Consider the following 26,320-nt stretch of genomic DNA (forward strand, 5'->3'; position numbering starts at 1 on the left):
CAGATGAGGACTGGTACTATCTACTCAGTAGATCTGTCAGAAACCTAAGAATCACCCTTGATTCCTTTCTCTAGCCTTAACCAATTAATTGCCAAATCCTGTTGAGTCTTACTCCCAGAGCTTTCTCAGAGTAACTGCCTTTTTTCCATCCCCATTTCCACTGGCTTTAGTTAAGGTCACAGTATTCTTTTTTATTTATTTCTTTTCCAGGTGAGAGGAGGGGAGATAGAGAGACAGACTTCCGCATGCGTCCCAACCGGGATCCACCCGGCACCTGCCGTCTGGGGCCGATGCTCTGCCTTTCTGGGGCCATGATCACACCTGAGCTATTTTTAGTGTCTGAGGTGGAGGCTTCATGGAGCCATCCTCAGCACCCTGGGCTCAAACCAATTAAGCCATGGCTGTGGGAGGGGAGAAGAGAGAGAGAGATGGGAGAGGGAAAGTGAAGGAATGAGAAGCAGATGGTTGCTTCTCCTGCGTGCCCTGACTGGGAATCAAACCCAGGACATCCACACATGTCCCGACGCTCTTCCACTGAGCCAACCAGCTGGGGCCGGTCATAGTATTCTTTGTGGTCACAGTATTGTTTGTGGATTATTACAAAAGTCTCCTAATTAGTCTATTTTTATTTATTGATTTCAGCAAGAGAAGAATTGAGGGAGAGAGAGAAAGATCGAGCTGTTCCTGTATGTGCCCCAATGGGGAATCACACCTGCAACCTATGTACCTCAGGATGATGGTCTAACCAACTGAGCTATCCAGCCAGGGCAAACCAGTATTTTTTGACTCTAGTTTTGCTGCTTCTATTCCATTTTCCTAATTGCAGCAGATTATGTCACACCTATGCTTAGCACCTGTCAAGGGTTTCCTTTGCCACAAAGTCACACTGTTTATTGAGGCTTTCAAGATTCTTGTAGCCTCATCTCTCTCTCTCAATACTGTCTATGCAACCCCCACCCCCAACTAGATGTTCTAGCTGGTCAATTCTTTTTTTTTTTTTTTTTTTTTTTTCATTTTTCTGAAGCTGGAAACAGGGAGAGACAGTCAGACAGACTCCCGCATGCGCCCGACCGGGATCCACCCGGCACGCCCACCAGGGGCGATGCTCTGCCCACCAGGGGGCGATGCTCTGCCCATCCTGGGCGTCGCCATGTTGCGACCAGAGCCACTCTAGCGCCTGAGGCAGAGGCCACAGAGCCATCCCCAGCGCCCGGGCCATCCTTGCTCCAATGGAGCCTTGGCTGCGGGAGGGGAAGAGAGAGACAGAGAGGAAAGCGCGGCAGAGGGGTGGAGAAGCAAATGTACGCTTATCCTGTGTGCCCTGGCCGGAAATCGAACCCGGGTCCTCCGCACGCTAGGCCGACGCTCTACCACTGAGCCAACCGGCCAGGGCTAGCTGGTCAATTCTTAAGGATCCCTCTGACAATCTTTTTCTGGGTGCCTTTTGAGATAAAGCACATGAAGCACATGTACTTATCCGTACATGAAGTTGTATTGGAGCTGCCTCTACTTGTCTGTTTTTTTCATGAGATTATGAGTACCATTGTAACTCTAGAACAATGCTGGACTAGTAGTTGTTCAGTAAATATTTGTTGGCCCTTGCCGGTGGTGGCTCATTGGATAGAGCAGGGGTCGGGAACCTATGGCTCGCGAGCCAGATGTGGCTCTTTTGATGGCTGCTTCTGGCTCGCAGACAAATCTTTAATAATAATAAAAAAATAACGTTAAAAATATAAAACATTCTCATGTATTACAATCCATTCATTTCCTACTGCTCATGTTGATGGTTGCGGGTGGCTGGAGCCAATCACAGCTGTCCTCTGGGACAACACGAAATTTTTATTGGATAAAGTACACAGGACGTTGTATGGCTCTCACGGAATCACATTTTAAAATATGTGGCATTCATGGCTCTCTCAGCCAAAAAGGTTCCTGACCCCTGGGATAGAGTGTTGGCCTGGCTGGCATATGAACATCCCAGGTTCAGTTCCTGGTCAGGGCATACAGGAAATGTTACCATCTGATTCTCTCTCCCTCATTCTCACCCTTCTCTCCTTCTTCCCCTCCCACAGCTGGTGGCTTCATTTGTTTGAGTGTGGCCCTTGGGTGCTGAGGATAGCTCGGTTAAGCGTGTCAGCCTCAGGTGCTGAAAATAACTTGGTACTCGAGCATTTGGCCCCAAACGGGGTTGCTGGGTGGATCCTGGCTGGAGCGCATATGGGAGACTGTTTCACTATCTCTCCTCCTCTCACTTAAAATAAGTAAATAAAGCCCTGGCCGGTAGGCTCAGTGGTAGAGCGTCGGTCTGGCGTGCGGAAGTCCTGGGTTCGATTCCCGGCCAGGGCACACAGGAGAGGCGCCCATCTGCTTCTCCACCCCTCCCCCTCTCCTTCCTCTCTGTCTCTCTCTTCCCCTCCTGCAGCCAAGGCTCCATTGGAGCAAAAGATGGCCAGGGTGCTGGGGATGGCTCTGTGGCCTCTGCCCCAGGTGCTAGAGTGGCTCTGGTCGCAACAGAGCGACGCCCCGGATGGGCAGAGCATCGCCCCCTGGTGGGCATGCCGGGTGGATCCCGGTCGGGCGCATGCGGGAGTCTGTCTGACTGCCTCCCCGTTTCCAGCTTCAGAAAAATACAAAAAAAAAAAGTAAAATAAATATGTGTTGGATAAATGACATGTAAGTAATGGAGCAGGCCTATGGAATCCCTGAAAAAGAATGGATAGTGGGTAGATTCAGGGAGAATGGAACAGAAGATGAAACATTGGGCCTTCCTGTACCTGCCAGAATGTATGGGGCTAGAGAACTGTGCTGCTAATGCCAGGAAGCTCCTGGATTTTCTCACTGCCAGCATTGCTCATTGCCCCTTCCATGGTGGCCACTGCTGAGATGACCCACAGGTCTGGGCCATGGAGAAAGAGTTTAGTTGTAGGAATATTGTGAAGGGATTTCTCTGAGAAAGTTATGCCTTTAGGACTGAGGACTGGGACTACTCTGGAAAAGTTTACATCAGCTAATAAAGATAGCCGGCATTTATTGAGTAATTTTTACATAACAGGGCTCCTCCTCTGCTGTTTACATATTATCTCATTTAACCTTTACCATAATCCTATGACTTTTTTTAACTACCTTGTTATTATAATTTTTATTTAAATAACAAATAACAAAACCAGAGTCCAGAAAGGTAAATTATTTATAAAAGGCACCCGACTACTTTATAGCAGGACAAAGATTTGAACCTCAGCATTCTGACTCTAGAGCCCGTGTGTTGAAGCACTTTGCCATCTGACCATCTGCTTCTGTCTTCCTTCATGCCCATGGCTTTGTGACTGGCGGGAATGCCCTTCCTCCTATCCTTTGTTTGCACTGAGTGACGGCCTTGGGACATTCTCTGACATTGTGGCTGCTGGTACCTGGTCTGGTGATGGAGGTCTGGACTATTCATTTTTTTTTTTTTTTTGTATTTTTCTGAAGCTGGAAACGGGGAGAGACAGTCAGACAGACTCCCGCATGCGCCCGACCGGATCCACCTGGCACGCCCACCAGGGGCGATGCTCTGCCCACCAGGGGGCGATGCTCTGCCCCTCCGGGGCATCGCTCTGCCGCGACCAGAGCCACTCTAGCGCCTGGGGCAGAGGCCAAGGAGCCATCCCCAGCGCCCGGGCCATCTTTGCTCCAATGGAGCCTTGTCTGCGGGAGGGGAAGAGAGAGACAGAGAGGAAGGGGGGGGTGGAGAAGCAAATGGGCGCTTCTCCTATGTGCCCTGGCCAGGAATCGAACCTGGGTCCCCCGCACGCCAGGCTGACGCTCTACCGCTGAGCCAACCGGCCAGGGCTGGACTATTCATTTTAATGTTGGGGGCATGGTTGGCCAGGAAGTATGGTGGGGGACGATTTGGGGCTGTCTGAGAACCTCCTTGCAGAGCTGCAAATGAATGGATCCTCAAGATTTGTTTTAAGAAAACCACTGCCAGTATTGCTTTGGTCACCTCTGTCCCTTAGTATGTTTGAAAACATCAGGTCATCTTATTATGTCTTCACTAAGCCTACGGGAGCCCTTGCCCCTTGTCCCTTGCCCATGGCAGTGCCAGACGACCCCAGCACTGAGCCTTATCACCTTTGATTAGCAGCCTGCTGGGGGAAAGGGCTTGAGTAAGAACTCCCTGGCAGTCTGACTTGTCTCATTTCCCGATACTTTTATCTGTCACTGTAAGCGCTTGGGCTCTCCTCCTGAACTAATTAAGTTTGCATGTGTTTAGACACATTGCCAAATAGGGCTTAGCAAAGCGGAACTGAGCTACATCTCTTTCTGCGTAGGGAAGGAGGGGTCTATGAATACTCCCCCATGAGGGCCCGGGAGAAGCGTGGATGACATGGAGTAGATGTGTGTACAGATGATAGGCATTCTGCTCTGGCTTTCCTAGGGGCACAGCAGGCCTGCAAAACAACCTCTGATTGGCTGGCAGGGGCAAGTGAGGCCCACCCACCAGTTGTCTTAATGAATTGGGCATTCTAAGAGAGCTGAGGATGGATAGAGGACAGGCTCTGAGGTATGATTTTTCTCCAAGGACAAACAAAACTGAATGTCAAGTTTAGTGGGATATGCAGAGGGAGTTTGTAGGGCTGTGTGCTATTTGCTGCCAGCCTGAACCTACCTAGGCCTAAAGCCACCTGTATGGCTAGTAGAGTGCAGGTGGCCTTCTTTCTATGGCTGTGAAAAGTACAATGGAAACATGGACAACTGAAGGCCCAAGTTTTTTTTTTGCCTACAGCTCACTAGTTCCCCTGCTCAGTCTCATGATCTTTGTGAGGTAGCACCAGAGGGTGATGGAGAAAAAGAGCGTAGTATTGCCTAGAATCTCCCCACCCCAGAGGTGGGGTGTAGCCTGGTGGATCACCATAGTGAGGTGATGGCTCAGTATGTTTTTGTGTCAGACTGATGCCTGCCTCTGCCCCAGTGCTGGGTGGCTTGAGGTCTGAGATGCACTGTGGCAGAACATGTTTGGGTCCTATCCAGACAGCAGGTATGGCAGCATTATCACACTGTGGACTCCTTCTCTGAGGTAGGGAGTAAGGGTGTTTTCTACAGAAGGCAGGGGAGCAGAGCCAGCGACAGCCATGGTCAAAGCATCAGTTTGATAGCTCTGAGGCCAACGAGCCAGCTTCCTGGCCATGAACAGGCTCTGTCAGGCCAGGCTCCCAGTGCACACAAAGTGTATGTGTGTGAGGGTGAGAGAGAGAGAGAGAGAGAGAGAGAGTGTGTGTGTGTGTGTGTGTGTGTGTGTGTAGGAGCGGGGGTGTTAGGTTCTGGAAGTTGTATAGGAATTCTGGACCTTTGAGCTGCAGCCAAAGCCCAGAGAGAACAAGAACCAGACCTTCTGCCCTCCCTTCAGCTTCCCTAGAGCCCTCTCGTCAGCAAAGGTGCATCGGGTTAGCCCCAAGAAGGCAGCTGGAGTTGATGGGGTCATGTTTTAGCTGCAGCTAATCCAAGTCACTCGATATAAATCTGTCCCTGCTGCCTCTCCCCCCCTCCCATCCCCAACCCACAGACAGGGAAATGAATCCTGGCCCTCACCCTGAATACATCATGGCAGGCCTCCCTCTAATGAGAGAAGGCCATTCATTGTGGGGTGAAGCTCCCTGCAGAGCCTGAGATGCCATTAATTAAAGAAGAGCCACCTGAAGCCAGTGGTGCGGTACAGCCTGCCACACGCTCAGATGGAGTGGTGGTGGGGTAGCCTCGTTAGCCTGACAGCTCCTTGGGCCGAGAGTTCGTGGGCTTGGAGGAGTGAGGGGTGCCCCGCCTCCACCTGAGACCTCACATACCTCTGGGGCCGGCATTCTCACAAAGGTTTGAGAGCCCCCTCCTGCCCATGTCTTGGGGCCTATCCATTTCTCATGGGCAGGCCCTAGGGCAAGAGCAGGTTTCTGTGGAGGCTGAGCAGGTTCCTGGTTCCCTGCCTGTGCTCCCTTCTCACTCTTCTCCATGTGGTCCTGGTGCTGCAGGCAAACAGGCAGTTCTTCTTGCACCCTTCCCTCACAGCCTGAGTTTGTGGAAGTTGGTCTAGTCTGGAAGGACCGTGGGCCTAGAGAGGCACTGGGGGGAGGGTGCTCGTTGTCTCCCTGGCACACAGCCTCTGGTGTTCCACTTTCTGGGCACTGCTAGGCTGAAGGGTGGAACTCCAGTGGCAGCCCCATCTCACTCCTTGGGAAGGCATCTGAGGGTCTGAAGAATTTTAGTGATTATAGGAACCCCTAGGATGGAGGTTTTACTCAGTTAAAATCCCAATAAAAGATAAAGATATTTATGTAGTAAATAGGCTTTGAGAGGCTTTGGTCTGCACTAGACTTGCTGACTAGATAGCTGTCTGCTGCTTCACTGAGCCTGAAGCAAGTGTTGCTGCCTATCCCTGGACTTACATAGGGAGTTCCCTTGACCATCTGTGAAGGTCTTATTGCCTCCTCTGCTAGCAGGAGGGGCTGTAGGCACTGACACATTTGCTGTAGCTCAGAGTTGTGGTAGCTCACCAGTTTCTGCCTGGGTTGTCAAGAAGACAGATTGGTCTTGTGTCCGTGACTCTTCAGAGCAGTCTTTGGAAGTCTAGTTCTCTGTGGCAGAATTTGATGATAGGCTGCTTCAGAGAGCTTCAGAAACAGATGGAGGCGTAGCTTGATGATCTGACCCACCTCTCCTTCCCTAGAGTTTGCCTAATATGTAATGGAGGTTGCATGGGACCTCCCACCAGGTCATGACACCTAGGACTTGCACTACACTCTATTGTGATTTGAACATTTTTGGATCTTGAGAGGCCCTGGCCGCTTGCTCAGGGTCCTCTGTCTCCTGGTAGATAACGGGGGTGGGGGGTGGTGGGGGGTGGAGGCTGAAGGGCTTATGCCCTGAAATCAAGGAGAAGGAGCCACCATTGCTCTTGAAATTTTTTTCCTTTGGGTGAGGTGAGATATTTTTGTGTTTTCTTTTTAAAACTCTCTGTGTGACTCTTGAGACCCAACATCTAAAAAAAGTCTTTCTAGAAATTAAGGTAAGGAAAAACTATATTGGGGTGCATAAAGTATACGAATGTGAAGTGTACAGTTCATTATGTTTTTATACATACACACACCTGTGTAATCACCACCCAGATCAAGATGAAGAAGCTTTTCCATCATCCCAGAAAGTTTCCTCCGGTCTCTTCTCAGTCAGTAAGCCCTCCCTCTCCCAGGTAACCATTGTTCTGCCATCTGTTACTTTTGTTTAGTTTTTCTTGTTCTTGACATTCACATGAATGGAAGCATACAAGATGTACTCTTTTGTATCTGACTTTCTTTGCTCAACAACAAGAGGTTCATCCATGTTGTTTTATATATCAGTTCAGCCTTTTTACTGCTGTGTAGTACTACATTGTGTTTCTATACTATAGTTTATTCTCCTTTTGTTGGACTACCTACCTTCTTTAGTCCTTGAATACATGTTTGTTGAATGAGTATGTGAATGTTTAGTCTAATAGAATCTTCCTAGGCCTATCAGCTTTTCCCAATCTGCTCATCTATTAAAATTCTAGTCCCTTGGGCATGTGTTCTTTCTTGTCTCTTCTGAACCTTACACTGGCCTCCCTCTTCTATGAACTCCTATGATAAAGAGAGGCTGGGCTGACCACAGGCCTGTGGAGTGGCCTTCAAGCCATACTGACCCATTTTTCTATTCTTTCAGCAGAAGTTTATTGAATACCCATTACATGCCTTATACTGTTGTAGGTATTGAGGATACAGCAGTGAACAAAGAGCTCAGACTTCTCAAACATCCTCCCTTCATGGAGTTTACATCCCACTGCTGCAGCTAGCACTGCCCGCTGTCTTTCGGACCCCAATGCCAGAAGAATCTTAGTCTTGTCCAGGCTCCTGTATCCTGTGAGATTCTGCAGGAGCTAAGTGGCATAGGCCCCAGCTGCCTTGACAAGGCCTCTCTAGGGCTTGTGGGCTTTGATTTCCCTTTGCTGCTGCTGCTGCTGGTTGGCATTGAAAGGGTTTCTCAATATTGGTGCTTCCCTTCCACTAGCCAGTAGTCTGATTCCCTCTGTGAGTGGAGAGAATTAATCTCCAACTTTCTACACCTGTAGGTGAGTGACCTCTGTTTTGTCAGCGCTTGCCAATCTGTCCTTTAATTCCCAGCCAGGGTAATGGAGACAGTACTTTGTGCTAAAGCAAAGCACCAGTCCTTTGAGTGCTGATGCTGCACCAGTCCAGGCACTGGGAATGACAGGGAAGTGCTGTGGGCATCTCCTTGCAAGTGCATGGGCTCCTGGAGGCTACAGGGGAGTTGGCACCTGAGCAGCTTTTGTCCTGAACTTTGTTTGGCAGATTCAAGGAAAGAAGGCACCCTGCTGTCATATTCTCCCTAACCATCATTCGTACAGTGGTGCTGTATACACACTGCTGCAGTGTGGTCTGAAATAGGTTTCTTTTGTCAGGCTCCTAAGAGCATACAAGAGGCTGTGAACACCTGGGAGCAGGGGTCTTGGAAGATGAACGTCAGGGAACTCCAAGGCTGTGGCTGGCATGGTGGCCCATGGTTTAGTGATCTGTGGACTCAGGGGCTCAGCTCTGTAGGACTTTGGGAATGGTGGCTATGAGTGGATGGGATCAATTCTCAGTGTCCCTGGCTAAAGGGTGACATGACTCAAACTTGTTAGTTCTGTAAAACTGTTTCTTCCAAAGCCTGCAGGGATGTTGGTTTGGGGAAGAAAGCCAGCCAGCCCAGAGAATCCCGGGAGCCTGACAGGCCTTTTTCTCTGCTATTCTTTCTTGCAGGCAGCCTGAGGCAGCCTGTCTCTTTGTTAACAGAGTGACAGCAATGTGACACCATGGAAATAATTACTAACAAATCACGGTGCTGACTGCAAACAGCTCTCTGTCTTCAGAGGCATGTCAGGGTGCATTAGAGCAGGACTGGAGAGCGGCAGCGTGGGGGCTGAGGCGCAGCGGCACTCAGCCACTGTCCTCTCCCCCCACCGCCTCCCTTCTGCCATGTCTGACTCTCCTGCTGGTTCCCACTGCGTCAGCTAAGGGGCCAGCTGGACAAGTGGCATGTGGCTGGTCCCACTTCCTCTGGGAAGGTGCTAGGACTCCATCTTTACTAAGTAACACCCGAGTAGTGATAAGATCCAGTAATTTTTCAATTACGGAACCTCCAAAAGTCTCCATTTCTGATTTACTCTCTGCCAGTTGGGACCAGCTTTATCTGCCAGTGTTTTGGGGGTGACAGTATTTTCTCCAGCTGGACCCAGAATGTGGAAGAAGCCTTGCCTCTCAGTGTTGGTTCATCTCCCTTCCCCCACTAGCCCTGGTTTCTTCTTCAGTTGCCATAGTCAATTTTTGGTAAGTCGACTTTGTCCATTCCCTCTTGGTTAGCAGAGTGATTGCTCTGACTGTCAGGGCTGTAAATAATGTTCCTGGTGTGTGTGGCTGGAGGCAGCCGTGTGGGGTGGGGAAAGTGGAAGGAGGAGCAGCACTCCGATGGCTCCCTCTCTCGCCCTCCTCCCCTCTCATACAATATTTATCCAGGGATGGGAGTCAGATGCAGCGACCTCAGGGGTCACCCAGTTAAATAGCTTCTGAACCTCCCTGCATTCTAATTGCTGCAGTTGTCCTTTGCTCTGGAGACTTCTCCTCCCCATTGTCTGCTGAGGCACACACTAATGGCTGTCCTCTCTGGCCCTGCTGGGAGGCATGTGTGTATGGGGGGTGGGGGGTGAAGGGCTCATTGCTACCTTCCTTTCCTCGGGGATAAGGGAATCTAGGGCCTATTATCAAGTGGCGTTCTCTAAGGAGGAGCACAGAATGCTGCTTCTCCCTTGCTCCCTCCCCAAAGCTGGCCGGAGGAGGTCCAAGCAGTGGGCTTAGTTAATGGGGCCAAGGGACTTCGCCGGTTTCTAATCCTAGTGACTCCTCTTCAGGGGAACAGACTTTTTGCATACTTAGCTGAGGAGCATCATGTTATGTTCCCATGGTCCCACATTCAGGGTTTAGAAACTTATGGGTGATATTTCCTGTTGGAATATGCTGTATTTTGCCCAAAGATGGGCCACATGCATAAGTCTCTTTGGCTCCTTGCAGGTCGATTTAGATGATTGACAATGGTAGCATGTATGCCCCAGTTGTTGATTGAAGAGTCCATGTGCCACACATCTTCTCTAGGACGTTCTTGTAAATGTCAGTTACTCAGCTTTCTTCTTCTGCGGAAACTGCCACGGAGGATGCTAAGCACTGTGTATCCTGGAAGCACTGGCATCCCAGCGGTAGCCTAAAGTTGGTCCCTGTTGAGAGCTGCCCTGGACCCAGTAAGTACTACTGTGTTGGGAACTGTAGGGATGCCAGGTGGTCAGGACAGAAGGAGCAGCATGTGCATAATTAACCACAGGCCAAAGGAGGTAGAATATGAGAATGCTATGAAGAAGATACAAAACAAATACTATGAGACCCCAGAGGAGCATAGTAGAGAGACCGAATGGGTAGTATTTCTTTTTTTAGCAGTAAACTTAAAAAAAAAAACAAAAACAAAATATGAAAGAAAGCCTAATATTACAAAATAAAGAAAAGCTGAGCTGTTCTGGTTGAAGCTGGGACAGGGCCCAGCCCCTTCTTCCTCCTCCTCTCTCAGTCCATATAGTAGCCTGGTATCCCTCCTAGAACTCTAGAGCTCCATGGAGCACAGTTTAAAAACCACTAACCCATTCTAATGCCCACCCAGAAGTGTAGCTCTCTTTATACCACACGCTTACACGTCTTGAAGAATTCAGGGGAGCTGGGATCAGTGTGGAGGAGATCAGCCAGGTGTTTAGAGGGAACAGGTGTGTCTTTGAGTATATTGGAGCAGAGGTCACACTGCATCCCAGATCCTGAATGCTTGCAGGATGCCTCTCTGTGCATCCTCCAGAGGGCAATGTAGGCCATACAAAGGCAGCCCAGGCAAAGGGTCAAGATGGCCACGGGCCACATAGAGATTAGTAGGGGATGAGTGAGGTATCTTGGAGACAGCTCTAACTGCTAAGAAGCTCCTGATTTTCCTGGCCAAAAAGAATAAATAGCTCATCAGCTGAGACACTGACCAAAGTGCCTTGGAATCCTCCTGTCACCTGCACCCCCTCTCCTCCTACCCCACTCCCTGCTGCCTGCTGAGGCCTCTGCCATTCCATCTGGAAAAGAGAGCTCTGGCCAGGTCCTGGTGGCAGCTCCAGCACTTCCCGCAGTCACAACAGGTGGGGCACGATGCCCTTTCCCTGGAAAAATTGCCCTGGGAGGGACCCTGGAAAGGCTCTTGTCTTGTTTCACTGGAGAGGGACTGGGAGATGCAAGTTACTTGATTTTATGGGGTATTGGTGGCACTGGCAAGGTGCATGTTATATTGTTCCACAGGATGTCAGTGGCACTGTGTGTTTCATGGGGATATTTATGCGGCCTCCGTATGGGAGAGATGGGATTAGATGTAGTTGGCAAGTGGGCCAAAAAGCGGTGGAGCAGAGGCACTATATACATATACAGTGCCTTTTGGAGGATTCAACAACTGACTGGCAATGGGGATTTGAGGTTGGTTTTCCCTGGCCTATGGGGCGTCGCTCTGCACCCGCCTGTGTTCTGGTTTCTGTTTGGGAACTCTCCAGAGCAGCATGTCTGGGAACACTTCCAGCTGTGCTGCCAGACCCAGACGCAGGTGACGGCCTTTCGTTTGTACCATAGGGAAACCAAGAGGAAATTAAATGTCACTTGCCCCCTGCATAGCAGATCGCTGCCAGATCAGACACTGCTGATCAGAGCTGTGCAGAGGGCACCCTTGGGAACCTTGCAGCCATGCCCTCTGAGCTGTGGTGACTCCCAGGTGATGGCCTGGCTCACTCCCAGGCCTTTCTCTGCCAGTCTGGATTCACCCTGGCCTGGAGCCCAGCTCTGTGCTACATGACAGCTGTGGCCCATGCCCGACCAGAGGTGTGTGTGTGCCAGGGGAAGAGAATGGAGGCAAAGGGCAGTAGAGGACCTACAGTAGACAGTGAGGGGATCAGCCCTTCTTCAGGGGAGCTGTATGGTATTGTGGAAAAAAGCGGGGCCTTCATTAAAAATTAAGAGACCTGGTTTCAAGTCTTGGCTGCACTAGTTGCAGGATCTTGGGAAAGTTACATAACTACTCTGAACCTCTATTTCCTCATCTGTGAAATGGAGATTGTAATAAGCTCTAGCTCTTGACATCTGTAGGGGAAGTAGGTTCCTGTTGGGATTGGTGCCAGTTTCCTTACCCCACCTCCCCTAGGTCTGGGAGAACAGTCTGGAACCCCCTGCCCATCTGTGAAGTGAGTTGGCTGAAATTGATGGGAAGTGGGGTAGGTAGTAAATCTGGCCAGGAAGGCAGAGCTGCTAATCTCTCCGTGCCTGAGACCTTCCTTGGCACCCTACTCCTCTCAGCCAAGTATCATAGGCTGTTATGAATAAGGATGGGTGATGATGGCCACCCTCATAATTATGGGCCTCAGCTGGCTCCCTCTCACCTCACACTTACACTGCCCTTTCTGTTTGGGAGGATTTCAGGGCTTGTCCCAAACCCTCCCTTGCCTTGAAGTCCTAGTGGCAGACCCTCTACGGTGACATTTATTAACAGGGCTTTGGGAAAAGATGTTTTAATACTGAGAGTTTTCCCTAGAAAACTCCCCGCCCCCACCCCACCCCACCCCACCCCCACCCCCCATCTGAAGCATGGCTTGCTGGTGGTGAAATTCATTAGTGTTCCCTGACAGGCAGTGGCGACAGAGACGCTCGCTGTCTGCTTCCCGCTCCCTTGCTCTTGTGCTCCTGCTTCACGCACACTGATATTTAAAGCTGATGGGCTGCTTATAGACTTCTTGTACCATGACAAGTTTGGGGAGGGGGGAGGGAGGAAGAGACAGACAAGGAGCCAGCTGTCACGCTGGTATTTCAAACAGTACTCTCTCCTGACCCTTTGCAGGCTCCAGCAAGTGTATCATCTTTCTGAAGCCTGTGGTTGGAATCGCAACCTGCAGCTGTCCCAGAGGAGGGGGCAAGTGTGGGGCAGAGTGGGCTGAGAAGTCGGCAGTGCATTCTCCCAGGGCTGAACAGAGCAGAGGGACAGAGTGTGTGTGTGTGTGTGTGTGTGTGTGTGTGTGTGTGTGTCTTTTCAAGCAAAGGTTTTGTAAGTGCCCCATAATTTTGTCTTTTCATCACCAGGATTGAGAAAGCCTTTAATCAATAGTCCCTCCTGAAGTAGTGATCATTGTCTTTTATTCTGTGGTTATCTTATGGGTAGACCTGGAAGCTACCTGAGTATGGGAATCAGACTTGATTTCCCTCTTCCCATTGAGGGTCCTGGTCTCAGTAATACCTGCAAATATGTGGTGGAAATTGAGGTAGAAAGTTCGATTTTGTGTCCAGACTGGGGCCTTGGCTTTTGTTCCCTAATATTTGCCTGATGATTCTTTGGATTTGGAGAATGAGTCCCAAGGTGCCTCCTCCATTCACAACTTCTTTCCTCACCCCTAAGCTTCTTGGAATTCGTTTTGCAACTGTTGAGTGGTTCTGGAAGTTCCCCTTTGGCTGTCATCCTCAGTAGTTTCTTGAGTATCCAATACCTGACTTAGGTGCTATCTTCTCAATGCACGTGGCCTAGAAACATCTTCAAAGGTTGTTGTAGGTTTGGTCTCCTCTGACCTCCCCCCCCCCCCCCTCTGACCTTCTTATAGCCAGAATCCCTCTATGAGCGCTTATTTATACAATGTTTCTCTTGGTTGGCTCCTTTAACCTTCACAGAGTAGAGTGTGAAAGTGATGTAACCTGCCTAAAGCCACGGTCACTTGACCAAGTTGTTTCCTAGTGTGACAGAGCCATGACCTGGGTGGGGATTGTATTGCACTCCCCCTCCCCTGCCCCCACCTGGGGCTCTTTTCTCCTCAGGCTCTGCAGTGGGGGAAGTCACTGGGGAGTAGACCAGACTCCTTTAGTCTTGTCAGTGCTGCCATTGGCCTCCTGAATTTTAGCACAGCAGTATGTATGTATGTGTACGTGTGTGTGTCTTGGAGCAGAGAGGGGTTATGGGTAAAAACACCCCGGACATCTGGTAGAGGTGAACCAGGATGCCTTTTCCGCCTGTAGACCTGTGTTTGTCTTGAATGTGATCACTTCCTGTAACCCCCTTTGCTCTCATCTTATCCCCCACACTGCACTCTGTCCTATAGGCTTCTAGAAGGGATTGCTGGCATGAGGCTGCTGTCCATGGGCAGTGCCTCTGTCCCTTCCTGTCCTTGCCGAGTCTGCATCGGCTGGAAGCACTGGGTGCGTGGCCTACCAAGGGAGGCCCAGGCCGTGTCTCTGCCATAGTGCCATCTCGTAGGTGAGATGGAAGCTAACTGGCTTTGATAAGTAGGAGGCTCAAGCATTAATTTTTTATACATCAGCAGCAGCCAAGTGAGTGAATTCAATTATGAGTCTGCTTTCTCTCTATCCTCCTCCCCCCAGTGTGCTGGTTCAGAGCAGAGACTAAAGAACCTGTTGAAATGAGAAACCCCTATTTCCTGGCTTGACCCCCTCACTAATTCGGGTTAAATTGCTATGCTATTGCAGTGGTGACACATTGTGCCTGCCTCTGTTTGTATAAGAGGCTGCAGTGGGGGAGGAAGGACCAATTTGTGCAGAGATAAAAGGTGTCACAGGCAGATAACTAACGTCCCAGCCTCGCGCCTGCTCTCATTGTTGCTCAATTTGTTTCGTGTGGAAGCCCAGCCTTCCCTTTTTCTCCCTTCCCTCCCCTTGCTCATATTTTACCTCGATGCCACAGTGTAATGATGCCCTGCGTAGTGGGGGAGGAGATAGGCACCTCTGGCTGACAGCCCTTCCTGATAACCAAATTCTAGCCCATCCATCACCAGCTACTCTCCTCAACTTGAAGAAAAGTGATCGTGAAAGGTGGGCCGTTTATCACCTGGGTCTGTTTATCTCCTCTGGGTGGGGGAACAGAAACAGGAGGGACAAAGAGCTGTGTCCTCGACTATTGCGGCCTCGGCTGGGGTAGCCTGCTTGCACTGGATGCAGACTTGCATCCTGCTGATTGTGGAGGCTCTGATAGGTAGGACTCTCAGACTGGGAGCCAGTGGGAATCAAGCTTTCCTGAGGCTCAGCTTCAGGACTTGGGGAGAAGCCTAGGAAGTGTGGCAGTTTTGAAATGCAGGACAGCCAGCAACAACATTCTGTGGGAATGTTTGTATTGGAATGAGCAAGTGGAGAGACCTTGTTTGGAAACAAGCCCCACCCATCCCTCATATGTGTCCCCTTGGTAGGAGTTTCCACCTGGCTGGTTGGCTGGATCTGTTGGCCAATACCTTCCCCAAACTAGGTCTTTGGTGCTTCCACTGTCTGGCTGTGGCTTTGAAGAAGATAGAGCTTTCCCCCTGCTCTTCTTCGCTCCTCAATACTTCCCCTTTTCTGCGTATCAAACAGGGCAAAATAGTTTGCCTTGGCAGGTGAGCAGTATTTGTATGTCCTAGGGCTTTTGGACACCAGAACTGGCAGCCTTTAGCAGTCCAAGGTCAGGGGCCCATGGCCTTTTCAGAGAGGGAGAAAGGGGTCAAGTATGGTTCCATATTTGGCTGACCTCCTCCTCTGTAAAGGCTTGAGTCTACTAAAAGAAATAGTGGCATGCATCTACCTGACTTGGGTTGCCCCTAAGACTTGCAGAGAGAAAAGCACAGAAGGAATAGTACCTGTGACCTTTTCTAGCACTGGTGCCTGCTCTCCTGCTGGTCCTATCAGTTGGTGTCTGCCAGGCTGTCTGTCAGACCTCCATGGATGCTGCTGGCTTCCTTGACTCAAGACTAGCAGTTCTAGCAGAGGCCCCTCAGCTCTTCAAAGCTGAGCTCCTGCTCACATGGCTTCATCCTGGCCATACCCATTAGCACGGGTGGCGTTCCCTTAATGAGCTAGTCCCCTGCCTTGGCTGGCACCCAGCTAGTCACACCTGTTTGCCATCAGGGCTGTCTGGACCCAGCCCGAGTGCTGGGCTGCAGGTGGTGGGGCTGGATGTGGAGTGGGTGGGGAAGGCCAGGCTCCTTTCGCTTTGTGCTATACACTTGTTGGGGGGCAGTTTCTCACACCCCTGTTTCTCCCACACTGTTCTCTTTTTTATGAGCAGGGAGGGCTCTCTGCTTTTCTTGTTACTTTAAAGGATAATAGGAGAACTTGAGGAGTATCCTATCTTTTCTAACTTCTCCCTGGGTGGAATAGCCAGGAGCCAGTCAGGTGTTTGAGGGTAGGGTTTGATGTTCTGTTTTGATAACTCTGGGGGCCAGTGTGATAAGAGCAGGGCCACATGTTACGTACTATAAAGGTGGAGCTCTGTCCCTAAACCTCACAGTATTTGGAAAGCAATCATATCCCTCAGTTTAGAGTCCACAGGCAGGACTGGGGGGGGGGGCTTCCTTAAAGGGGGCCCCTTGCATTCATGAAACTGAAGGAAGTTTTGATTTGGTTGAAAAAACCATTCCTTTTTATAGCCTGGACATAATTGGCTCTTTTCTATTGGCCATCAGTGATGTCATTCCGACCCTCATAAAGAAGGGGAAATCACACCTGTGGACTCGGTGCATAAAATTTCATTGGGCAGCAGTAATAAGTATGGCCAGATGATGTTTGGGCAGTTGAGGAGCTTTGTGCCCAGTGATTCCAGCTGCATGGAGACCTGGGCACCATAAACCTGCCTGCACGTTCATGCCCGCAGGCTAGTCCAGGGCCCACTGCCAGTGGCTCTTTTTTTGGGATTAGTATCTAGTAGGAACACACAGCATTCAGACCCTCCATGCCAGGGGACTTTTACCCTTTTCCTTTCCAAATTGGTGGAACCATATACCCGCTGTTACCCACACTGACCCTAGCCATAGGATCCTAAGAACCTTGGGCCCCAGTGTGACCTTGAGCAGTGACCACCGTGCTACCTACTTCTCTAAAGCCCTACTTTGCCTTCCTGGGGACTGTGAAGACCTCTGAGTGCATCTACATAACTGATGCCTTGTGTAGTCAGAAGACTTAGATTACATTTCTAGTTCTGCTCTTGGCTTGCTTTATGTTTAAGCAAGTGCTTTTTCTTCTCTGGGTCTTAGTTTCATCTTCAATGTAGGGGATAATGACTACTCAAACCCACCTTCTTCACAGATTACTCTCTTGGTGCTCTCTAAGCTGGGATAGGGTTCTGTCATAGAAATATGTAGTTGTCTTCCCATGAGGCACCTGAGAGCAAGCTGTGGCCTTTGGCTCTGTATCTCTTGTGAAGATGGGCCTGGGCCCTGCTACATCTGTATTGCTTGTGTCTTGCAGTCATAGGACTGGGACCAACCACAGGCTGGGGGGCTCAACAACTGGAATGCTGTGAGTCTGCAAACTACATGTGTACCTGCATGTGACTGGAGCCCTGAGTGAGAATGATAGTCCTGTTCTCCTCAGCTCCAGTCAGCCATGCAGTATAGACAGCAGTCAGGACTGCTGCTGAGCCATACTTGAGGCTATGTATCCAACCTGTCAATCTGTCTGTCTAGTCTGACCTCAGTATGGCCCCGCTGGTATAATTCAACCTTCAACAGGAGCAGGCAGGATTCTACTGAGCTAGACCCCTACTACCCAGGTAGAAATGCCGACAACTGATGTCTACCTTTGAAATCTTACCGAAGAGGAAGCCTCCCCCTCCCCCAGGGCTAGCCACAGCCAATAAGATTACTGGCCTGTGTCAACTAAAAGAATCAGGGTGCTGGGGCTGGCTGAGGGAGAATATGAGAGGCACCCCAGGACCTCTGCCTTTTGCTGGCCAGTCCCCTGACTTCCTTTGTAGATTCTGCTGCTTCCATTGCCCCCCTCCACTCACAGTTCTTAATGTGATTTTTCAAAAATTGCTGAGCTCAGCAAGCATTTTCACAAATACTAAGGATAAAGAACATGAAAGAAAAATTGAAGAAAATTATCCAAACATTACAGTTCTGCTTCTTAGGCAAACATATTCTCACTCCTAAGGCTCCGTTTTGTCCTTCAAAACCTTACTGGTTTTCTTACATTCTTCATCCTGGTTCCCACATGGGCACATCCTAGATACCCATCATTATGGCCTCAGCCAAAATATCCCTTCCAGGAAATTGACTAGTTGTGGTTCATGTCACTGTGTTACCTGCATGTTTGAAAACTTACCCTTCAGGTAAGATATCTCAAGTCTTAGGAAAGTAAATCCTTACCATACTGCTTGACACATAGGGATCAATTTCCTATTAGTGTTCTGTCAAATAATTGAGGAGTAATGGAAGGAAAACTGAACTGCCTTGAAACTTTCTGGGGTGGAATCAGTCATCTCAAGTGGATTCTCATTTCCAAGCTTCCTAAAAAAGGAGTTTGCACTTGTGGTCTCCACTTTTCTTATTGCTTACTTTTAAACACATCGCAGGCTGCCTTGTGCTCCCACCAGCCCACTGACACCACATTCATTGAGTTTTTCTCAGCTCTCCTCTTGCTTGACTACTCAATGGCATTTGACACTAATGACCTGCATTCTAAGCAGGTTATATACATGGTGAAGCAAAAGTAGGTTTACAGTTGTGAGTACACGAAACACAGAGTTTATTCTTGTATTATTACTTATTAGTTGTATTATTTTCCATATGAGCGACTGTAAACTACTTTTGCCCCACCCCGTATATGAGCCTAGAGAGGGGAAGTTTAGCCTGTAGTTTAGGTTGACCATAGGTGATGTGAAATGGGGACAAAAGAGCATGTGTGACTTTGGGTAACTGATACCCTGAAAATGTCCTGGAGTCCTGCCCTTCCAGAATGGGGGTGAGTTAGGTGAGTCCTGACTCATGGTACAGTATCTGCTGTGGAATTCTCTCTCTCCTACTCTTTTTAAAATTTATTTAGTTTAAAGCTAAAGTGGGTTTATTAGTGAAGCAGTGAGACAGAATGGGCTACTCCACAGGCAGAGCAGCCTCCTGTGGAATCCTAGAAGGAGCTGAGGGTCTGTGACCTGGAGAAGGGAACTCTGGGGGAAGCTTCATGGGCTCTCAGATCTTGGGAAGGTTCTGCAAGGAAGAGATGGAAGTCTCGTTCTCTGTAGTTTCTAAAGGCATACCTCAGGGTGGAAGTTATAAGGAGACAGACTTTGGATGGTCTAAGAATTGAAGGAGTACAAAATTAGAACTGACTGCTTTATGAATAGTGCATTCCCTGTGTGTGGTAATGGTCTGATAGGCGTGGCCTGGTTTCATTTTAGCTTAATAAAATATACAAGATGAGGCCCCTCTGCTCCTCTCGTTCCATACTCTTCCCAGGCAATCTTAATCTATTCTCATGGCTTTAATTTTACTTAAGTTGCATTAATGATTTAACATATTCTATCTCTAGTCCAAAAGTCTCTTTAAAGCTGGGTATCCAGCTGCTTCTTAGATATCATCCCACTGCCTAATGTCCCTTAGGTACCTCACACTCAACAGACATTGAGTGCTTACCATGAGTCAAGCATCTACCTAAAAATGCATTCCTAAAGTCATGCCTCCTTCCAGTGGTATACTAGGGATGAGGCAGGGGGAGCAGTCCACTTTGGTTGGAGCAGAAAGAAAATACACTGTATGTAGAGAATTTAAAAAGCAGTAATAAAATTGACTAAATGTCGGTCTGCTCTGGGTGTCCAGTATGCTCTTGTCTGCCCATCTCCTTCTTTATATCTGTCTTAGTGTGAACACGAAGCTAGCCACAGCGCAAACCTTTGAATTGGGTTCCACTGCTCTCTCCCTGGGCCCCACATCCCCTTTGGCCCTCCTTTACGTCTCCAGTATCTACCTGCTCGCTAGCTCTGTGACTACTGTCTAGTCTCCTGGCTACTATCCAGCTCTTTTAGTATATCGTTTTTGTTGCCTCGGAACAATCATTGTAAACTACAACCCTTCAAAGGCTCTCTATTGCCTGCGGCTAAGCTCTTCTTTTAGCAAGAAAACTCTATGATCTTCCCCAGCTGATACTTCTTTCTGGTGTCTTATTCCATCCTTCCATGTACCCCAGTGCTCCAACTTAAGGCTGTTTTGTCTACTTCTTTTATTGTCCATCCCACTGAACAAACTGTGAGCCCCTTATGAGCAGGAGTTAAGTCTTATTTTTTGAGTCCTAAGTGCCTAACTTATTAAATATCAGTAAATGTTTGGGAGAATGGATTTGTGTGGGTAAAATGGCATCGTTTAGCTAGGAGGGGAGACAGTTTATAAATTCTAATTCAAAGAAAAAACAAGAACAGACTCTTGGCTTAAATTTTGACCTCTTCTGCATGGTCTCTTCTCTATCTTCAGGAGGTCTATTGCAAGAGATGTCAATGTGAATGGAAGTCCCTGTCCAGCTATCTCTAATCATGTGGGTTTTTTTTTCTTTTGTGACAGAGAGAGGGACAGATAGAGACAGACGGGCAGGAAGGGAGAGAGATGTGAAGCATCAGTTCTTCGTTTTGTCATCTTCATTGTTCATTGACTGCTTTCTCGTATGTGCCTTGACTGGAGGGGGGAGGCTACAGTAGAGCGAGTGACCCCTTGCTCAAGCCAGCAACCTTGGGCTCAAGCCAGCAACCTTGGGCTCAAGCCAGCAACCTTGGGCTTCAAGCCAGCGAACATGGGGTCATGTCTATGATCTCATGCTCAAGCCAGTGACCCCGCACTCAAGCTGGTGAGCCCGTGCTCAAGCCAGCGACCTCAGGGTTTCAAACTTGGGTCCTCCATGCCCCAGTTCGATGCTCTGTCTACTGCACCACCACCTGGTCAGGCTCTAATCGTGTGTTTTTTCTCTCTCTTGTCTTGTATCTCTGCCTCTCTGTTTTAACAAAACAACAAGCTAGTGCACTGGAGAGATCGTAGGCTTTGGAGTGAGATAGACTTGGGTTCAGTCTTGGCACTGTCATTTTTTTAGCTATGGCATCCTAGGTAACCACTCTGAATCTCATTTTCTCATCTGTAAAATGTACGTCACACTATGTACCTCACAGCACAATTCTGAAAGAATAATGTGAAAATACAAGTAAGACACTTAATATATTGTTGGCCATCAGAAAATAGTTGCTATTATTTTGAGTAGTCTTCAGGTTGTCACATTTGGATCTGAGGGCTGGATCTGGAACCCAGAGTTCTGGGTGCTGGAGGTGGGGTGCCTTTCTTGGTGGAGTGGGACCCATGGCTGATGGGTTGACCTTTTGAGGTCTGTTTGCCTGTAGACTGTTAGCTTTCCTAGCTTAAGGAAAGGTGTGCCCAACTTGTTCTCTCCTCCCTTTCTTGTAGGCTCCCGGGCCAGTGCCAGTACTTGGGCTTGCCAGTGGCAGATTACTTCAAGCAGTGGATTAATCTGAAAAAGGTACTGTGTCTGAGCCCTGCTTGTGTGCTTCATCTGCTCTCCCCTCCCTTGCTTTCTTTTCTCATTTCTGTTCTTTTTTATTGTTCTTGTCTCTCCTTTTCTTTTTGTTATCCTCCTTTCTCTTCCCTAGCTGACGTACACTGGAAGGTTGTGGCTATTTCTGGGTGTGGGGAGCTGCCTGAGGGCCAGGCTGCTGAGTGGAGTATGTCACTTCCCTACTTGGTGTTACCCAAGTGTTCAGAGAAGTGCCAGTTAAGGGGATTTTCCAGGGTCTTGCTTAGAGCCGACTCTCTGGGTTGAGCTGCATTCCCTCTAGGCGAGATGTGGAGCTAGCTAGCTGAGCCTCTGGGAAAGTATTTTCCTTTGATGTGATCGTGAGTGTGACCTCTGACCCTCCTGCCTGGCCCTGGTAGTTTCCTGTGGTTGGGAGGTAGAGTTGCTTCAAGCTGGCTTTGGTCTTAACCTAGCCACAGCAGAGTCTTGCTCATGTGAGATGGAAACTACAGCCCAATTCTCTTTGAGCATGAGAGAGGACACTAGCACTAATGGAGCAGCAGGAGCCTGGGGAGTGGGCTAGGAGGGGACCCCATGTAGCTAGGAAAGTGGGCTCTGGCAGAGAATGACTCATTCGGAAAACTGTCCTTCCCTAGTGTGTGCTATACTACCTAGGTAAGCAGGAGATAGGAGGGGTAGGAATAGATTCCCAAGAAACCTGGCTCTAGTGCAATCCTTGCCCCAGGAAGCCACTAGAGAGGCCCACCCCATAAATCTTCTGATGTAAGAGCAGCTGCTGTGGGGCAGCCTCGGAAGCCCCATGCCACCAGTCAGCAGTGACTCCCAGGAAGCTCAGAGAAGGAAGAACACACAAGGGGTCATAATGGCTCCCTGGGGGCTCAGAGAAGAGAGGTTGTTGGAGAGTCAGGCTAGGACTGTAAGGATTTGGGTCTTGAACTGGGCATTTTCAGGGGAGGTGAGATATGGTTCTGAGGAGAGGCTTTCTAGGCAGGGGCAACAGTATGCTTTTGGGGGGGCTGGAACCAAGTAACCATGTGAAGAAACAGTGCGAGATGACCTTGGACTTGTTCCATAGGTCCTAGGAAAGCATTATTTGTTGTAACATTTGTGAAGTACTTTCCCTTCCGTCTGCACTCTGGCGTGTTTGTTGTTTGACCCCTGCCTGCCTCTCCTGCCTATCTCCTGTGCACCAGACAACAGCTACTTACTGCTGTCTTTGGCTGAGTTACCTTTGGCCCATGGCCTGCAACTTTACCTGTCTCTGAGGTGCCTCCCAGTCATCTTCATCTGGCATATTCCCTCTCCTTGAAGATTCAGCTCAGGTATCACCTTTGCTGCAAAGCTTAGCAGTCAGTCTCTTGCCTTGAGGATCTTTGACACTTTGGATCATAAAGGGTTGAAACTGAGTCTGTGTGTGTGTTTCCTTGCAGACACAGAGACTGAGTCTGGCTCCTTTCTTTGTCCCCAGTGGCCAGAGCAGGGCCAGGTACAGAGTATGTGCCTGTGAGTGACTGCTGGCTGGCTGGTCCTTGACAGCTGGCTCCACAGTCAAGTCTCACGCTAAACTTGACAGGTTGCATGTGCGGGTGTGGCTAGGCCTGCGCTCCTGGAAGACGGGGTACTGGCTGTCAGAGTGCACCTGAGGCTGCTTGCTGGCCTCGGCAAATGCAATGTGAAGGCCTGGCCAGGCGAGGCAGGCGCTGACCATGAACAATTGCTCTGTGAAGTTCACTAGACTTTTTGGTATATGTATAGCTTCCTGCCTCTAGGTTTCTTGGCAGAAAAACAGGAAAGCAGCCAACCCATGTGGTAACATTACCATTCAGGGCTACGGGGAGGTGGGGGGAGGTGGGCTGTCCTGAGCCTGTTCAGCTTGGTTTTCTGCCAGACTCTGCTGATCTTGTAGAGGGGCAGTGGGCACAAGGGGAAACTGAGGACTCTATTCCCAGATAGTCTCTTGGGTTACCTAGCTGATCTAGGGAAAACAGGTCTAACTCCTTCCTTTCTGCCCTCCAGCCAGATTATGTTCCAGCTTTGCTTGAAGGCCCAGCAGAAGAGAGGTCTTCATTCTAGGCTTTGATTCAGTCCTTGCCAGCAGCCATTCAAATTAGGGAGGCTGCAGGGCCCTGGAGGTCCAGCGTAGTGATCTGTCTGACTTTCATATTGCATGACTTAATGCAGGCTGCACAAAGATTCCTTCTCCTTTAAAAAGGATAACAATAAAAGCAAAGCTAGAGAGGTCATTGCCAAGGTTGTGGGAGTATGCAATAGCCTTACTCTGTGCCTTCTTTCCTCATGTGTGACCTATGCTCTGGCTATCTACAGGGTCCTCTTCTGTCCTTGATCTTCATTTATCTCCCCCCCCCCTTTTCTTCTCTCCTCCACTCCTCAACTCTCCTACAGAGCTTTGCCTTATGAAAAAAGTGGGGAGGGTTCTGGTCTGCCTGGCCATCTAGACCTGCTTAGGAAGTGAGCAACTGGGACTGAATTCACCATTCCCATTTCCTAAGCCTCTCCTCTGAGAAGAGGCAAAATGCTGTCTTTCAGCTGCCCTCTCCTGTTCAGAAATGCTGTGGGTTGCACCAGGGAAGAGCAACTTTTCAGTAACCAGGTTTCCACGTCTCCCGCCTCCACCTACTTCCCCTATAGCAGAGTGGAGAAAACCAATGTTTGCTGACATTTGGAGTGTCATTGAATGATCTTATACTCTTATTGAACTGTCAGCTTAGAGAGGACTTGGGGCCCTGCTTCCAGATCCCTGCAGGAAGTCAGAGCAGTCACTGAGGGGCCAGAAGAAAACACACACACACACACACACACACGTGTGTGTGCATGCATGTGCACATAAATATACACATATATAATCATGTGAATGCATACACCCAAGTAGGCATACCTAAAATTGTTTATAGGTATCCATACATGCATATACCTGTGTGCATATGTACTCACATAGTCACCTGCAGAAATATAGGGAAATATACAGACACAAATTTGTTTACATAAATAAATTCATAAAGTATAAAGACATGCCCATAAATAAACATACACATCTTTATCAACAAACAGTTATTCTTAAGTGTCCTCTGTGTTCCTGGTACTGTGCTAGGCCCTGGAGATAGAATAGAAAAGGTGGATACTAAATCGTTTTAATTGTGTTGTAATACTAAAAAGCTAAGAGTCATGGGATTGTTTCATAAGGGGATTTGACCTAGTGTGGGGTCAGAGGATGTTTCCCTGAGGAAGAGTGGCTAAGCTGAGACCTGAAGGGTGAGCAGGAATTAGCTAAGCATGTGGCAAGGCCCAGAGGTGAGGAGAAGCCTGGCGGCTAGAATGTAAGTTCCATGAGAACAGAGACTTTTTGTCTCTTTTGTTCACTGTTTTGTCCCCCTCAGTAATCATTATTTGGTGGATGAATGACTGCCGGAAGCCTACTGGATATAGGGGAGAAAGGAGAACAGCATGAAAAGCTGGAGGGGGAGGTGGGAGCTCATAGGCCCTGCTTTGGATTTTGATATTTATCCTTAAGGTAAGGGGAAGCTACTGAAGGGTACTGAACTTAGAGGCTTCAAAGGAGAGGGAAAGGACAAGAGCTGTGGGGGGACAAGTGTGGGGTTGAGGCAGGCTCTGTGTTTTAAGATGGAATATACATATGCTTGTTTGCAGGCATTAGAGAAGGAAAGGTTGAAAATATAGGAATGACAGAGGTCTCTGAGAAGGTGAAAGGAGGTGAGATGGAAAGCCAGGTTCTTGAAATTGGCTTTCTTCAGGAGGAAGGTCCCCTCTTCCATGGTGACAGGGGAAGGAGAAGAAAATGGGTGCACAAAGATGCAGGTAGGCTTGTGGATTTGATGATGGCAAGTTGAAGTAGTTCCCATCCGATAGCTTTTCTTTTTCTCTATGAAGTAGATCAGTCATTTGCTGATAACTAATAGGGGAGGGCAGAAAGTGGAAGAAGATTGCTATAGTTTTAGTAAATAGAAGTGTGAGCTGACTTGAGATGTATAGTAGGGTTTTAGGCGGTGCTGAGGATTCAGTTGAGGCTGATGACATTAATTTATAATGAAACTATTCTGTTCAGTTGCATGACTTTTATTTTAGAGAGCTCAGCTGCCTGGCTATGTGCATGCAGAAGGCAGGCATTTAGATTCATCCAGGGTGGAGATTGTTCCATGAAGTGTGATGAAAGGAACAAAGGGGCTGAAGATATTGTCAAGACAGTGGTTGCCAAGATAGACTATGGGATCTAAGCTGGATATTGAGGGAAGAAAAGACAGCAAGGGTCCTAGTAAGATAAGGATTTACATTGGGTGTAGTTGAACATGCCAGATGAAAGGATAAGAGATTATGTTTAGACAGTAGGATATCTGAACTAGTGGTTTCAGAGATGGGTCAGAAAAAGATGTTAGCAGGTTCCAAGGTATGGACATAGGAACAGGTAGCTAAGTTTGGGTGGAGGGAGATTATTGTTGTAAATAAAAGGTCAAGAAATGGATAGGTCAGATGTGACCTCCATAAGGATGTGACTAGGTGGGTATATGCGTGCATACATAATATACATAGACACATACACACACATACTCGCTGCTTATGCACGGACACGTGGGCATAAATGTGTGTACAAGTACATGCCTGCACATACATAGACACAATTCGTGTACATTCAGACTAAGCCATGTAAGTACATGTGTATACACTCACAAATGGTCTGGACTTTCCTCTGATGCCTGGATGGGTTTAGATAGGCTTTTGGAGAGGCAAGCATGCAGCCTTGGGATTCTGAGTCAGTCCTGGCAGACAGGGCTCAGCTAGTTATGCTCAGAAGTCGTAGGGATGGGGGTCACCTAGAATTTAACCGACCCAGCTGTACTAGGGTGCGAAGATTGCTTCTCCACTTTTCTTCTGCCATCTGCGCT

At 48.8% G+C, this 26,320-nt stretch overlaps 1 protein-coding gene across 4 annotated transcripts in view; it reads left to right on the forward strand.

Moving 5' to 3' along the window:
- Positions 1–26,320, forward strand: part of ERI3 (ERI1 exoribonuclease family member 3) — a 131,521-nt gene that overhangs the window by 50,382 nt on the left and 54,819 nt on the right. For 3 of the 4 annotated variants that reach the window (XM_066269382.1, XM_066269385.1, XM_066269386.1), the window contains exon 7: positions 21,317–21,389. The exons of the other annotated variant lie outside the window; for it this stretch is intronic. In XM_066269382.1, the coding sequence (XP_066125479.1) occupies positions 21,317–21,389 (73 nt within the window). The remainder of the gene's footprint in view (positions 1–21,316; positions 21,390–26,320) is intronic. 4 annotated transcript variants of the gene reach the window in all.

The sequence above is a fragment of the Saccopteryx bilineata genome, chromosome 3, assembly GCF_036850765.1.
Source record: "Saccopteryx bilineata isolate mSacBil1 chromosome 3, mSacBil1_pri_phased_curated, whole genome shotgun sequence".
Taxonomy (NCBI): domain Eukaryota; kingdom Metazoa; phylum Chordata; class Mammalia; order Chiroptera; family Emballonuridae; genus Saccopteryx; species Saccopteryx bilineata.